This window comes from Canis aureus, chromosome 37, assembly GCF_053574225.1.
Source record: "Canis aureus isolate CA01 chromosome 37, VMU_Caureus_v.1.0, whole genome shotgun sequence".
Lineage (NCBI taxonomy): Eukaryota > Metazoa > Chordata > Mammalia > Carnivora > Canidae > Canis > Canis aureus.
In genome coordinates this window covers 25,788,597-25,805,763 of record NC_135647.1, presented here as the reverse complement: position 1 = coordinate 25,805,763, position 17,167 = coordinate 25,788,597, and the positions used below count along the sequence as shown (strand labels likewise).

Here is a 17,167-nt window from a genome sequence, read left to right as displayed (position 1 = left end):
GCTGCTACACGAGTAAGACACCGATGCTTGTTTGTATCCTGGGTAAAAAGAGGTCGGTGAATTCTCCGACATAAGGGATTTAACATTCCTTTCAACCCAAGATAAGGAAAAAACATCTTTTCAATCTCTCTTCTCCTTACCTTTTGAACATTAATGAATTTGGTTTTAAACACAGTTTCAGAAAAAAAAAATTCTCAGTTAAAAAGCACGTGCGTGTGTGCACACGTGAGAATCGAGCTGTACTTTATTTATAGTTAAGATACATTCTGAAGGGAAAAAAGACCATAAAACCCATCAAATTTGCCTCTTTTCATTTTTTTCCAGTTACCCACATTTCTTAGGAACATCTAATGACAGCTTACCTCTGCATGCACAGCAATTATGTTCACCAATGCTTCTTTTAAATAGTTTCTGACACCTGAAATCAAGATGAGGGAGGGGAAAAAAGGCATTTAATGGAAACAAACTCCCCGTCTCCCTTGATGGCATTACTGTGCACTGTACTACTGTCTTAGAGTTTTCTAAGAAGAAACAGAAAGTAACACTACCACTGTCTATTTCCTTTTGAGGACCAAATGGTAAAAGGACTATTTTCGTACAGGTTAAAAAAAAAAAAAAAGTTAAATTAGCCATTTTCTTTCATTGTTTTTCCATTTCTGTCATTATTTCTCTGAAATTGATGGCCAGTGTGTTTCAAAATTGATAAGATTCTCCTTCAGTTTCTTCATGAATGTGTGTGTGTGCAAACAGTACAGACACACATTAGCAGACCAAAAAAAAAAAAAAAAAGATATTTACCAAAGCTTACAAAAGCTAAACACCTATTATAGCATTTTACTTCCAAAGGTAAAACTTAAATTATGCAGAATGACCATTTTGATCTTAAAACATTACTTCTGCGAGAAACTTGGTACAAAATCAGTCTGATTCTGTAAAGCAATTTAAAGACTGGACAAAATATAGGATTTTGGGACAGTAGAGAATTAACAAGCACTACTGCACTCAAAAGCCAGGGTGCACAAGACCTAATAGTGCAGGAGTCTGAAATCAGATTATCTTTTTTTTTTTTTTTGAGTTTTTATTTATTGATTCATGAGAGAGACAGAGAGAGGGGCAGAGACACAGGCAGAGGGAGAAGCAGGCTCCATGCAGGGAGCCCAACGTGGGACTCGATCCCGGGACCTGGGGTCACGCCCTGGGCCGAAGGCAGCGCTAACCACTGAGCCACCTGGCGGGGGGCGGGGGATCCCCTGAAGTCAGATTATCTTGGATCAAACCCGCTTCATCACCTACAGGCCATGGCTTCTGGCGAGGGGACAGAGAGGCCAATTCTCTCCTCCATCAGAGCATGAGGACGCGCCTCGTTGGCAGGCTTGCCGTGGGCAGGACGGGAGACAGTGCACGTCGTCAGCCCTGGTGTCCATGGGGCTCATTAGGAGCTTGCCTCGTTATCTTATAGGAGGAAAAATGTAAACCCAAGACGAAGCTCTACCGTAACTGTAAGGAAGCCGTTTTCCCTTGGAGTAGAACACTCCCCTGGAGTGCCTTCCAGGATTAACTGCAAATGACGGAGACTTTCCTTTCCGCAGAACAGAGAAAATCCCCCTGTGCTGTTAGATCATGGATGTTAACAGTAACGATCTTAAGGAGAATGTTCTTCCGTTAAGGTCATCCAAACTACTGGTTATTCAGAAACGTTGGGATTAACGGCCAAGACGTAGAATCAACTTTCCGAACTGACACTTTCCGAGTCGGAGTACGCAGCTAGCTCCTGAGTGGCTCGCAGGCTGCGTACACACAGGTGCACTCTTTTGCTTTTGAGGAGCCAACTTACATACGCTGCTTAGGGACCTGGGGGTTCAGGTGTTCTTGTTTTTGCCGGTGGGAAAATTAAGAAAACTGTCGAAGAGCAAAAGGATGGAATTCGGAAATCAGTCGAAACCAAGTAACTGCAAGGTGACAAGTCTCACCTGGGAGGTAGAGAGAAAAGTGTCAGGAGCCTATTGTTAAGGGGAAGTGAAGTGAGCACCCACTGTGCTGGCGGCGGGCGGGGCGGGGGCCCACAGCGGAGCCGTTGCCTTGGGTTGTCCACCTGCGTAGAGTGAGGCCAAAGGGAGGCCTGGCTGGGACATCGCCCGGCAGCCAGGGCCGTCCCTGCTCCCAGAGGGAAGGGCTCTGGGCCTCCGACGGTCGCGGGGGCACAGCGTGAGGGGCCGGCACACAGGTGCACCTCTGGCACACGCTCGCTGAGAATACAGGCGCAATCTTAGGCCGGTGGGGATACGAGGAACTAAGGGTAAGAAATGCAACAGTCTCAGCTCTTCGTGAAAACCAGGGTTCCGCCGGGGCTGCTGTCTGAACAAACGTCAGGAGTCCGGGGGCTTAGCAAGTTTCTAGCAATGAGGACTGGAAGTGTGAGGGCAGTTTTTAGCTTCTAAAATTCTTCAATGTAAAAGAGAAGAGTGGGGCCACAGTGCTGACTAAAAAGCAGAAAATTAAACTTAGAATAAAGCAAGCCAGTGTCACATGCTATCAACTCAACTCCCACTCTGACCCTGATAGGAAAAACATTTCCTGGCAAGAACCCATCAGACTGAGCATTACTAATAAAAAACCCTGTAAGGGAGATAAATCCAAATTACTCAATGTAACTCTAGAGACAAAGCTGTGAATAATAAGAATAAAAGCACAAGATACTTTCAACTATTAGAACTATATTGCTGTTGATAAAAAATTTGAAAACAAAATCAAGCTTCCTGTTTTGGGGTGACCACAGGTTTCACAAGGATAATATGTTAGAAGGAACACAAGGCCTCAACCTGAACAATTTGAGATAAAAAAAAAATTGTACCTCTCGGGGACTTAATTTTTATGAATAGGACAAAATGAAATAATTGTACCCCCCTCCAAAAAAAAAAAAAAACAAGGGCGACCGCTTTAAGAGGTAAATGCTAATGTTGGAAAAAAGGGGGAAAAAAATCTGTGGCCCTAGGGATGAAGAGAAAGAGAGCTCCCGGTCAAACCACATGTCGGGTCAGTAAAGGTTCACGAAGACGGCGTTAAATGGAACGTGCCGGAAACAGGCATGTTTAGCTGGAGGTGGGAGATTTGCGAAATATCATCCTAACCTTCCAAAGCAATGCATATGCTGGTGTTAATGACGATAAAACGTTAAAAACGAAGAACAGATCACTGATTGCCTATCTCCAAAAAGCTACCCATTGTATTACATACAGGGAGTGGTATTTTAATTTTTAATTTTTTAATATTTTTACATATTGGGTTGAAATTGTTAGTTCTGAGGGAATGGCTGGTAGTTCTCAGTAAGTCACTTGACATCACTTTGTTGAGCTTCTACTTCAGGGTGGACCCTGACAGGCAGGATCAGAGGTAGGGGGACATTAGGTCCCTCAAGTAGGATGTGTGTATGTCCCCAGTATGTGTTACGACCCCAGAGTCTCCGTTACTACGTTTCCTCCCAACCTGCTGGTATTCACATATGTGTCTGAGTTGTATGTCGCAAATACGTGGTACGAAACGGTTTTAGATCGTAAAAAAAAAAAAAAAAAAGAGAAAAAAGAAAAGAAAAAATAATCCTTGTAATGCGATTTACACTAACCTGTGAAACATTTACTTGCAATTTCAACTTTTCTAAGTTCTCGAAAGGTTAAAGAATATATTCAGGAGGGGTAGAGGCAGGGCGCCGGACCCAGAGACTACGCAGCGTCCGTGTCTAGGGACTGAGGTCTGAAGGTTCACAAACGTCAAACAGATAAGATCTCTGTGGTCTTCCTACTTTAGAATTTCAATTCCTTTCTCTCCACTCCAGGCTACAGGCTGTCGGCAGCCTCGAGCGCAGCAGCAGCACCGCACGGGCCGCGCCGGCCCGCTCACTCGGCTCCGCGGAGGCCTCCAGGTGTGTCTGGAAAACTAAGCCCCGACGAGGCTTGGCTTTCAGTGTCTGCTGACTTTTCTGTCTTAAAACGTTGCCCCCAAGCCAGCCGTGGGAGGGCGCGGGTCCCCGGCAGCCCGTGCTGCCTCCCCTGCTCGCGGGCTGCGAGGCCGAAGGAGCCTGTCAGAGTGCGGCTGACGTCGGGCAGCAGCCTCTGAGGAGGCTGCGCTGGCAGATTTGCTCTTTTCTGACCTGGGAGAGGAAAGTGCACGGAAATCCTGCCGAAAGGACACAGGCTCAATTACTCGGAGTCGAGACACCCTGGCTTTGGGTCTTGCACAACGTGAAGCCGGGCCTCGCCTGTGCGCGGACGGCTCGGCGCGTGGGTGAGGCCTGCAGGGCGGGAAGGGCGTCGCGGGGATGCTGACGGGCCCTGGCGTCAACAGGGGCCGCAGGACATCGTGTCAGCCACGTGGGTGCGGAGCTCCAGGGGACTGTGGCCCGTGCGGGCAGGACCCGGATCTGACATTTGGCTTCCAAAAGGTCCACGATGGTGACAGAGGGACCCCTTGGGGGCTGATTTGGGTGGTTCTCGCTTTCTTCCTGCAACATTGATCCTAATTCAAGATTATTAACATTCATGGTTGATGATGACTTGTGAGTTCACTCGGGTGACAGAGCACTCGACGGAAAGCCAGACGACTTGGGGTCGAGGTCTCGGCTGATCCATACCTACGGATTCGGCCCCAGACGAACATCGGTTCACCCTTTAGACAACAGCCTCGTTTACAAAATGTAGAGACGGTGACGACTGTTTGCCAACAAGCTGTTGATGCTCGGGTGCCCCTGCGGGCGGGCCCTGCCGGCTGGCGGGGGGCGCGGGGAGCACCAGCCGAGGCCCCCACCGGGAGCCCACCTCGCTGCGGGGGCCAGTCTGTAGGTCACAACGCAGTGCACGTACTTAGGCATTATTTTTTTTTAACAGAGACGTACACGGTTGGGTCAAGGTACACCGTTTGTGCGTGCGGCACACGGGAGGAGCGTGCACCTGGACCGGCCCCTCGGGGGCCCCAGCAGCTCTGAGCGGCAGCGGGCGGGCGGGCGTGCCAAGGGCCTGACGGCAGCAGGTGCCCGGATGCAGTGCCAGGCCCCGGAGACGTGCGGTGCCTGACACCTGCCTTTGGCTAGCACCTCGCTCTCCTGGTTTACACAAGGTTCACCGAAAGTGGGAATTCCAGTGGCACCGTTTTGCCGCGCTTTGCATCGGTTTGGAAAGAAGGGCTGGACGTGACACAGAGCGCCGGCCAGCGAAGGCCTGGCTCCTGCGGGGACAGCCGAGGATGGCCGGGGCCACCGGGGGGGCAGGCGCCGAGCTCGAGCACGCAGGCCAAGCCGCTCACCTGGGCCGTGTTTCTCAACAGCTCTCATCCCTGAGCTATTTATTAAATGGGGTGACAGGTGTAAGGGGACTGGCGGCACCCGCTGCCTCCCCGTGGCCACCCCGGCTTCGGCCGCAGCTCCCACGGCTCCCAGCACTGCCCGGCCCGCTGCCACCCACCCTGCCCCGCCGCCGGCTGCACGGCGGGCACCGAGCCTCACTGTCCCCCCCGGCCGTCCCCCACCGCGGCGGCGTGCCTGAGGCTGGGGCCCAGCAATACTTAGAGCGAGGAAAGCGAGGAAGGCCGGCAGCACGTACGCCTTGGCCGTCGGCAGCCCCGAGCCCCTCAGAAAAATTGGTGAGTGAATGAATGAGCGGACAGAGGCAGCAGGAAAACTAACGTATGCGGGGCCCTACAGCATACGACTGTGTAGTGAGTCACCCCCTCAGGATGTAAATGCTTCAGTTTGTGAGTAAAGGAGATACTCTCCGCTGAAGCACGCATCTCTTACTTCTCATAGGATTCCAGCAAAAAAAAAAAAAACAACAAAAAAAACCAAACACAGTACTTACGAAATAATTTTTCAGGACCCCCTTGAAAAATATAATTTGAATAAATTAAGTACAGCAGAATGGCACATGCTGCCCGGTCTAGGCACGCTTGTTTCCTCTCCCAAATACACTTTGTTTCTCCGGTTACACACTTAGGGGACAGATTACTTCAAATAACAGACCTTCACGTTTGCTGAGCGCTGCCGGTGTGCCGGACACTCGGAGAGCAGCTCTGGAACGTGAGAACGTAAGGGCCACGCGGTGATGGGTGAGGGCACCAGGGTTTCAGCTGCGGCGCTAAGCAGGCCCTAGAGGCCACGTTTGCAGTAGTACTGGGAAGTGAGCTGTCCCTGCGAGCAGTGGGCACAGAGAAAAACAAGGCAGGCTGACTTGTTTCTTGGAGTTACAAACGTTACAATATTGTGATGCAGTAGTAGGTATTGTTTTTTTGAAAAAAAAGAAAAAAAAAAAAGGTTCCCCTTAGATAAACCCCCACAACTTTCCAAGGGGATGAGAACGACTTCTAAGTATTTACAATATGTGTCTCTTCTACTCTCTGAATATGAAATTAGGATGTGTCATGATATTTGACCAAAAAAAGCGTCCCCACCCACACAGTATCAATCTAGACTATCACTTAGCAATTAATCTGGTGGCCCGGTGTGGAAATTCCCCATGGAGAAAACAAAGCTCATCTCTGCTCTGAGCAGGAACCCGTCGACTTCTCCTCACAGGGTGGGCTTCCTGTAACTGGGTCTGGACGACACACCACCTTCTCCAACAACGAAGGCCCTGATTTTCATACATGAAATTGGGAGAAGAAGGCTTTTCCCTTGCTCTGTTTGTCAGTTTCTTACGTGGATCTCACGGGGAGGGCGCGTGGTCTGGGGATGCGCCGACGACTAAAAACATGCGGAGGGACTGCTGCGGCTCACGCCAGGCTCTCGCAGGGGCGGGATGCAGCGGTGACTGCCCCCCCCCCCCCGGAAAAAGAACAGACCCACAAGAAATAAAGCCCCTCTACATTCCAACGCAGACACTAACGGATTTAAGGAAACGCGAGCATCCTGCACGTGCGAGGGAGCCTCGCCCCGTCTCTAAAACAGCACAAGAGAGCAACTGCGTGAGAGAAGCCTGTTCGACAAAGCCTAGGACCCACACTGGTTAACAGAGGGCTTGTCCTTGACGAGGTCCTCAGCACCACTCATGAAAACACGGTCCCCCAGCGTGTTGCAGGGACCTGAGGGCTGCCTCTGTGCCAATCTCACGGCGGTGCCCAGCACCAGCGATAACCCACGGTAGATAAGCATGGGCACGCGAGGAACCGGATTTCCATCCTAGCTGGGAAATCGGGCCTGAAGGTCTTCTCTGAAATATGGGAAAATTAAAAAGTGCCACATAAGCAGATCTGTTTCCCTTATAATTACTATTCCTTCTTCTTACTAATTATTTGGATGAACCGTTAGGCTGATTTCTCTAAAGAATGTCCACATTAAAAAAAAAAAAACAACAGAATAGTGAGTGTTTGAACACCAACCTTTCTTCTTGATTTTTTTATCTTGAAAAACAAAAAAAACATTAAATGCTCATTGAAAACAATGAACACAACACAGAAGCGCATGTTTTCATAATAACAAGGAAGAGCCTCCGCTCGCCCTTCTCCCCGCCTGGTGCGTGTCCTCCCAAATCTGCCCCCGTGGCTGCGAGCCCTCCACCCCCACGGGAGGCCGTGCGACACGCTCCTTGACCCCGGCTCCCGCCTCGCTCTAGGACGCCACGGCCTTCTTCCATTGCGGGTTCACCCCCAGGGCCGCCCGCGACTCCACAGCGCGCGTGTGCCATGAGTGGTTTATTCTGTTATCCCTTCTGATTTACTTATTTTATTCTATTTATTCCTGACTCATTCTCCTACCGTTAGACAATCGCGCTGCCTTTCAGGGCATCCCCCTATAAAGCATGCTGCAGTGAACACCGACCCTCGTGTTCTCGTAGGTTAATCCACATAAACCGTCTTCCCAGAAGCGGAATTGCCGAGTCAAAGGTTTTCAGTGTGGACCAGTTCCGCCAACCTGCCGCTTAAACATTCGAAGCCATATAAAACTACACGCCTTTTCACTTTAACCTGGATGCTCTGCTTACTACAATTAATAATAACTGTCACATACGCTCCTCAACTGTGAGAAGGACAAAACTTTCCACTGAAACCCTAACCTGACACCTGAACCCAAACGCTCAAGACATCCAAGGAGATTCACTGAAATCTAGGCAGGACCCCTGCTCCCGAGCTGCAGGAGGACCGTCTAAAGGAGCAAGAGACAAGGGACCCTGCGATCACAGAAAACACCCGCTGTGCCATCTGAACCTACGCCAAGAATGCAAACTTTTCCGTGAAGCATTTCCTGTCCTAAGTGAACAGACAACTCCTTTAAACAGCCGATTTCAAGGTATGCTGCCTAATGTTGTTTTGAAACCTGATACTCTTCGGTCAATACTATAGGAAATCAAGACTCTGGAAACTCTGGAGATACTACCTACTTTATAAACCACATTTCCTGTTTTTAACCCCTGTGCCCTACATCGGTTATCAGTCCTAGTCTACAGATAAAAATAGATTGAAAAATACTATAAATATCCCACAATGTACTTTTTTTTGGGTCAAACTGAAACACTACATGAAAAAACTTCGGGGTATTTTTTTTTTCTAAATAAATTATCTTTTCAATTGCACTCTGAAGACACATTATTGAAATTACTACCTATTGAAAAAAGGTAACCAGAAACTGTCGATACTGGCAGACAGACAGAAAGGCCTAAATACTCTGCAAGAAAATTAGCTTTTGTTGGAAACTGAAAGGGTTTTAAGTGCTAGGTCTTCACATTTTTAGTTTGATCATTCCTAAATTGAGCTCTCTTCCTAGATTGATAAATGTCTTTTGCCATATGAGGAATTTTTAAAATGAACCCTTGAGGAGAGGATACCCTTCGTATGTAGTACAGGAATGAATGATCTCCACTTTTACAGTTTTTTCTCTTCTTTCTCAAGATCTTTTTTTTTTTTTCCTGGCTTTAATTAATATGATCTCCTAGCTTTTAAATATGAATTGGAAAACTCTGTGTTCTATGAAAAGAGAAAATACTGCCAGCAGTGAAAATAACAATAAAATTATTTCATGGCTTATGTTTTCCATTTGTTATATTCATAACAGTTTAGCATTCATATACACTAAGGACAAATAGGTTCCAAGACCCAAAAAATGAGCAATCACGTCTCCCATTTCAAAGTTAAATACATTATGAATTACACTAACAGTATTCTATGTTAGAATATTACAGTTTGGACATTTAGCGTAGAATATCAGTTTCATCATTTGAAACACGATATACTGTATTTCAGACCTAAAGATAGACATTTAATCAATTTAACATTAGCTGATAAATCAAACTCTGTTTCAATGTAGTCTTTGGCAGAAAAAATTTTTTTCATTAGAGGGCAACTTCAATTAGCAAAGTGAAAGAGACAAGAAAATAAGATTCATTCTATGTAAATGGATACATTTTGCTTTATACTTGAAATGTTTCATCACATTTGTATATAACACTTCATAAACAGATGTGTATGTAGCAACTGTTCAATTTCAAAATCTCAGGTTTTTTTTTTTTTTTTTTTTTTTAATAAAATGACTTTGATTAAACCAAAACTAATAAATGCTCACAAGAAGCCAGGCTGAAGAACATGGCACCAGAGCCTGACGGGTTGAGCTGGAATCCTGGCTCCCCCAGTCAGGCACGTGGGCCCCTGTGATTCACTGAGCGAACACCCAGAAGGTGCCTTCCCGCCGTCTGACCCATGACAGATGGTATGAAAACGCCGGGTAGTGCCATCCGTGGTACGGAGCAGCTGTTGCACCTCTACAGCTGGATTCACCATTGTGGGGCACAGCAACGAGGTAATAAGGTAAAGTCCCTATTCTCAACATATGGTTCCATATACAACTTAAGAAATAAAATCTGATAATATGTTTCAGCCATTAAACTGAAACAAAGAAAAAAAGATGTTGAAATTAAAAACAATCAAGTTGTAATAAAACTGGAGAAAAAATATGAAAAGCCAATAGTTAACTTGGAGGTTAAAGTCATTTACGTAAGACATTTTTTAAAATCAAAGCACAACTGATAAAAAATATTGCATCAGTTTCAGGTGTACAATGTAGTGATTTAATAACACTAAATATTATACTACGCTCATAAGCGTACCTACCATCTTTTACCATATAACACTATTAAAAGACCACTGACTACATTCCCATGCTGTACCTTTCATCCCCATGACCTACTCATTCCATAACCGGAAGAAGCCTGCACCTCCCACTCCCCTTCATTCATTTTGTCTATCCCCCTCATCCTTCTCCCTTCTGGCAAACAACAGTTTTCTTTTTCTTTTTTATTTATGGGTCTGTTTCTGGTTATTTTTAGATTCCACGTATAAGTGAAATCCTATGGTATTTGTCTTTCTGTGTCTTGTTTTACTTAGCATAATATCCTTTAGGTCCATCCATGGTGTCACCTCACACAGGTCAGAGCAACTAGTATCAAAAAGACAAGAAATAATGTGTTGGTGAGGATGTGAACCTCGTGCTCTGTTGGTAGGCATGTAAACTGGTGCCGTGGCTGTGCAGAAGCAGTATGGAGGTTCCTCCAAATATCCAAAATATGAGCTAGTAATTCTACTACTGGGTATTTACCCAAAGAAAACAAAAACACTAATTCAAAAAGACATATGGATCCCTACGTTTATTGTAACTGATATACAACAGTCAAGATACGGAAGCAACATAAATATCCATCTATAGGTGAATGGATAAAGAAGATGTGGAATGAAATTTTGCCATTTGTGATAAGATCTTTGAAATCTTTCAATAAGCATCTCTCAAGCCTAACTGTGTCACTTAAGCCTACCAGGCGCTGGGTTTTTAACTGCTGGAATGAAACTGAGGAAGCAGCAGGGCAACGTAGAAAGGGCTTGGATGCTGGCATCTCACTACACAAGCGGTTTTCGTTCGTCCACAAGCCCACACTTCCATTATTTGGAAAACTGCTCTTAAAGTTTGTTGTCAAGGCTGCCAACTACAAAGGCACAGAAGGTCCAGAGCAGCAAGGTGCTGGAGCAGGACGGGTAGTAACAATCACTCCGTTCATTGCTAGGATTTTGTTTCTCTGATTCTTTGTAACAAAAATCTTCATTCCAATATTTGAATTCTAAGTTAACCCCTTTATTGTTCCTGGTATTTTTGACCATTTATTATAGTAACCTTTATAACTCCGCCTTACTTTGAAATGCTACCGTGCAAGTCGCTGGTTGTCAGGGAGAAAGGAAAACTGGACATACCGGCTGTCCTTCTGGCAAGCCACCACCACCCGTCTCTTCAGCGGGGTCGTACCGTGAGACCAAAGCTGTGAGCCGTCGCTCAGGGAAAGCAATGGCCCTCCCTGTTCTAACTGTTAGGTGTGCCTCTGACAGAGAAAGGCACAAAGTTCTTTTTTAACCCAATTAGTTACAAAATATTAGGATATGCAAAATTGTACAGTATTGTTACCCCTCTAGTCTGCCCCTTATATGTCTCCAGTATGAATGATAAAGTTAGAATTTGGAGACAGACAAATAGCACCGAAGTCCTAAGGCTGGTATCCTAAAGAAGTCTGATTCTTTTTCTGATTCTCCAAATTTTAAAATCAGCCAAGTGGGGAAGATAAAATCTTACCCCAAAGGTGTTGTTGGAAGGATAAAATGTGATAATGCATGTAAAAATAAGTTAAACTGTAAAATACTGTTATTTGAAAATGGACCAAAATGAAATATCTTAATGAATTTATGAAGTTTTCAATATGAACCAAAGCAAAGTGATGTTGGGTATTTTATTTTTAATGCTACAAGCTTAAAAATGACAAAAATAAATGGGCCAGTGTTACATGTTTCCATTCAGTTATGACTAAACGGTATGTTACCAGGTTCTCTTTCATGCTGCTCCTAAGGCAGAGGACACACAAGACGGCACCTACATTTCTAGAGGCATCCATTCTCTAAAACGTTCATTTGTTCAAATACACGTTGAGAATCCATTACGTACAGGGACTTCCTATTACAGGGACCCCCTTGGTGACTTGCCATCAAGTGGCACAGTGTAGTAGAGTAGTCTTCAAACTTTTTTGATTATGCAAGTTATAGGTAAAAGAGTTTTGAGCCCTCTTGATATAAGATTATGATATATAGTACATAACCTCTGGTTTATAAAACTATGTGCCACTCTCTTAATATATTATAAAAATACATACATACATTTTTAAACACACGATTTATACATATATATGCACATTACATATTCCGTGCATTGTAAATAAAAAAAACAAATTAGAAAATGAGATAAAAAGGAAATAAAAATCATTATATCAGTTTAAATAAGCTAGGTTATGCTAAAGTTAAAAAACAACCCCCAAATATTTGCTTAACACAACAGCAAATGTACGTGCTCGTAAGACATGTCCCATGGGGGTGAGGAGGGTCTGATCTCTGTAGTCATTCATGGATCTCAGCTTATGGATGCTTCACTTAATATAAGCTTTATAAGTTTTACATTTAACAGTATAAAAGTGCTTTAAAACTGAAATCACAGTGACTTGAAGATCTGAATCTACGTTTACTTTAGATCATTGGACTTAGTGACTTTCATAGCTGAAAAAGTCCTACACAAAGTATTACATAAAGATACGTGCTTGAAAAAGGTACATGATTGGCTGCACTTACTAATCATCATGCTCTGTTCTCAAGATTTTTAAGTTTGTAATTTTCTCCTCTTTTAAAAATTAAGTATAACTTCTAGGTGGCTGTTGTAGAACCCTCTGGCTGAGAGTCTCTGAGGGTCTGTGGACGGTTTATGCCCCTGCTGAGTCTCATGTCATCGTCATGTCCTGCCACCTGCAACACAGCCCATCTCTGTTCGCAAGGAACGTGGCTGACAATACCTGGTCCAAAGATTTACACCTCAAGTTTGGTCGTTATGGTCCTATTTTGATGCGTATGTTCCACTTGATTTCTACACCCATCATCCAAGATGATTTGCTTACATTTAACCTGAAGATGTCTGAGACACCAAAGATGCTTTATGTAATTTAGACAGGAAATGGGTTTGTGGATGCAGAAATGAAATACAGTTTACACAAGGGGATTAGAAGACTCCAAATCAAATGAAAACCAAGGAAGCATGGGACGTGTACAATTCTTCACACTAATGATGATTATGACAGATACAGATGTTCTAGAAGCTGAAGTTATGAAAGAAGAAGATCAAGAAGCTGGTACTTTGGTTACAACCACAGAAGATTTTAGGGGTGCCTGCATGTCACAGTCTCACGGGACGTGAGATCAAGCTCTCTCAGTACTCAGCCTGGAGTCGGCTTGAGATTCTCTCCCTCCCCCTTGGCCCTCTTGCTTGTGCTCTCTCACTTGGTAAAGTAAATAAATCTTGAATAAAATGCATAGAAGACTTTAGAGTCTTAGAAACACACCAGCTCGAAGACCGCAGTGTAGCAGAAGCCATTCTGATAATGGTAAGATTTGAACACTGAAACTGATCTTTTTCAAAATCTAAATCCAATTCAAGATCATGGTCCAAGTCCCAGCTCAAGAAAGTTTATTTATAATGTTATGGGCAGCTACCATTTTGTGGTTTCTGTATATTTTTGTTAGGATTCTCATCTTTTATGCTTGAAGTATTGATGAAAATATGGTTGACCGTAATTTGCAACATATCTTATTAAAAATAAACTTTCATATCCATATTTGGTCAAACTGTTAACATAGAACTCTAGCTCAGCTAATATGATAGAATGAAGCAAAAGTAACGTTGTAGCACGGCCCAACTGACTGATCATACACATTTAAGTTCAGGGTAGACCTTTCTGTCTCGTTATGATGTCCAGGTCCCTGATGATAGTTCATTTATGACACAACATGGAACAGTTCTTTTGTTAACTGTAGATTTTTGGGGAAGATTGTGTTTTTGACTGAAACATGGAACCTTCACTGTTTTTTTTTCTGGTTTCTATGAAGATTTGGAACATATAAGCATTGGAAGAACTCGCCTTACAAATCTGAGCAAGTCGATGGCAGAAATCATTTTAAGGGGAAACAATGTTCTCATGTAGTTACTCTAAACTTTAAGGACCAGTGTTGGTCATATTGCTCAGGAAGTAAACTGTCTCAAAGCAAGTTTGTGTTTATGCATATGCATAGAGTGAAAGAACTGAATTTTGAGGTTTATAGCACTCAGTCTGGGCATCAAAATCTGCCTAGCACTTTATGAAGGAAGCTTATTCTTCACACCTGTTTATTTCATGTGAGGAAAGCTGAAGAGAACACTCCCCCTCTAGGTTGCATATAGGAGAGTCTGGTCATTCTTACTGTCTACAAACATTACTGTAGGACCACACCACAGTTCATGTACCTGTTCTAACTGCTGAGAAGACATCTGAATTGTTTCCAACTGTTAGCTATTTTAAATAGAGCTGCTATGAATATTGTTGTCTTTGGTAGGCATAAATACTCATTCCTCTTAGGTAATAGAATTGGGTCATTGCAAAAATGCAAATATATCTTCAGTGGGCCCTGCCAGTTTTCCAATGGTGGAAGACTACATGCCCCACCAAAAGCACTTCATTGTCAACATTAATTTAAGTATAACCTTGCTGGATATGCGTACACATGTCCAAAGGTAGCACTTGCTCTAGGTAAAAAAGGGAGGGGGAGGGACTTATTTTATGTTTTCCTTACAAAAAAAAAGTCACAGCACAAAATCAAAAAAGAAGAGAAAAATGTCCAAGAATATATACCAATTTTTAATACAACCCAACTTGTACTGTAGAGTACAAAAGTATTAATCTTTTTCATATCCACCATATTTAAACTCCCTGAAGGTGGCTTTCTGTGATTTCATAAAACCTATTATTAAGCTCCTTCAATACACAAACTTGCTTAAAATGATATGCATTCTACATATAATTCTTAAAGTTCTTGTTACTGTAATTATAGGTTGTCACACCATTTGCAATCAGAAATGACAGCAATTTCAAAAACGAAAAATGGGTTTTTAAATATATCATATTTATGAATTTACTTTGTCACTCATTTTTTCTTATCAGTATGAGACATTATCAGAAAATTGAAGTAAACTGATATAAGAGAAAATCTATACCCCAAGTAAATACCTTATATAATATAAAGATTTTATTATTGTGTTCAACTTACTTCTATAGACACAAACTGCTTTGTTGATGTCTATTGCCCAATCAGTTAAGACTTAGCCCTAAATGGAGTTTTGGATTCAAACAGCATCATTGTTGGACTGTTTATACAATACAGAGTTTACCACATTAATTAGCTTGCTGATAAGTGATAAACTGAGGCAGAAAGAGAAAAGTCCCAGTTTTGTCAATCCTACGGTGCTCCAGGGCCTTCAAAACCCTTCACCTCGCTAGGTTACCTCAACTCTACCACTGTGATGTTCAACAATTATCAAAATGGCTTACTATTAAGCTGTACTAAAGTATTTTGGGGTGGGCTTCTGCTTCTTATTAAGACAAGATGGTTAAAGAAGCTGCTAGAGAGAGCAAAGTGATCACCTCTGACAAGGTAGGAGTGTGGAGAAGAGAAATGGAGGGGATATATGGGAAGATAACTGGCGGGGGGTGGAAAGAGCCTTGGTAAGCCACTGCAGGAAAGCCGTGTGGCACACAATTGGGAACTTTAGAAATCTGCTCTTGAGAGAGTCTTCCCTGCCTGAGAAGTGCTCAGTGGGGAAATGGGCAGAATCGCGGGAGGGCCCGTGAAGCCTCAATAGTCCCAGGGACACAGCAAGAATAAGGGCGTCCAGGAGGAAGCTCAATTTATGCCATAAACAGGGAAGTTCAGTCAGATGTGGCAGGACTGACACCTCCTAGGTCCCAGTAAAGGGCTGGGACGCAGCAACCCTCCTGGCCTTGCTCAGGGCTCTCTGTCCCAGGGCCCAACAGCAGACAGAAGCGGGCTACCCTCTGTTTCCTCCAGGATGCGTGGAACCGGGGAGGGCACAAGACAGTGAAAGCTCCCGCCACTAGGTGCCCTCCAATTTGCAGAATCAGTGCCCCACGCCTGCCTCCAGGAAGATCAAAGCCAGTGTTCACTGAGAGACTGTGGGTTCCGACACACGGGGAGCTCCTGGCTCCGGGTCAAAGATCTGGGCACTGCCATTGGTTCTCCTCCTTTCACCTGGGAGAGGTGCTGCGGCCCAGGACAAAGGCCTCAGAGGACAAACAGCTGGGTACCAAGTGGACCACCTGGCAGGGGGCGGGGCATCCCCGCCAAGGCACAGACACCTGAGAGTCAGCACAGCGGGGCCCCGACCCAGGAGACCAGCTGGAAGAACAGGGGAAGAGCAAGTTAACTGCGCAAGCAGCACTGGAAAGCTCCAGGAATGAGGGAAAATAGTATATAGAACTGGAGGTTTTTTCCTTATGATTCATTTATCTTTCAGGTTAAAAATTTCCAATATTTTTTCATTTTTCCTGCCTTAACTACAATACTTTATCAACTTTTCATTTATAAGTTTCTTCCTTTCTGACTTTCATATTTTTACAATTACATGTCATAGATATATTCTTCATTTTTGGATTCCTTTAACATATTTAATTTTTGTAGTTATATAAGTTATGGGTTTTTTTGGTCTTGTTTTGTTTTATAATTTTGGAACTTAGTACTTTCTAACATATGGACCAAAATATACTCAGAACCAAATGGAGCATCATGTTGGTCCACTCTGTGAGATTATATTCTTCTTTCCCATTCTGCCCCCCTCTTTTGTCTTGTTTTTGTTCTTGCTATTGTTTCTCTATATACGTTTTGCAGGTTTATGTAAAAATTGGAATTTAGCACCTTCTAACATACAGAACAAAATATACTCAGAACCAAGAGAATCACCCTCTAGGTCCAGTCTGTGAGACTATATTTTCTCTACCAAACTACATCCTCCCCACCTTTTTGTTTTGTTTTGTTTTTTAAAAATTTTTACAACTTTTTTTTTTTAATTTATTTTTCACTTTTGTGGGCTTTTTCTTTTTCTTTTATTTTCTGGTCCCTGACTTCTTCAGAATTGCCTAGAGTGTATTTTACTTAAGTCGTTCTTGATATTTTTGACTCGGCTCGCTCATACAGCCATTCTGCACTGGACAAAATGACTAGAAGAATTCACCACAAAAGAAAGAACTGGAAGCAATACTCTCTGCCACAGGCCTAACAGATATGGATCTAAGTAGCACGT

At 43.8% G+C, this 17,167-nt stretch overlaps 1 protein-coding gene across 8 annotated transcripts in view; it reads right to left on the bottom strand.

Moving 5' to 3' along the window:
- Window positions 1–17,167, bottom strand: part of EXOC2 (exocyst complex component 2) — a 226,095-nt gene that overhangs the window by 18,253 nt on the left and 190,675 nt on the right. For all 8 annotated transcript variants that reach the window (XM_077886050.1, XM_077886059.1, XM_077886057.1 and 5 more), the window contains one exon: window positions 363–418. In XM_077886050.1, the coding sequence (XP_077742176.1) occupies window positions 363–418 (56 nt within the window). The remainder of the gene's footprint in view (window positions 1–362; window positions 419–17,167) is intronic.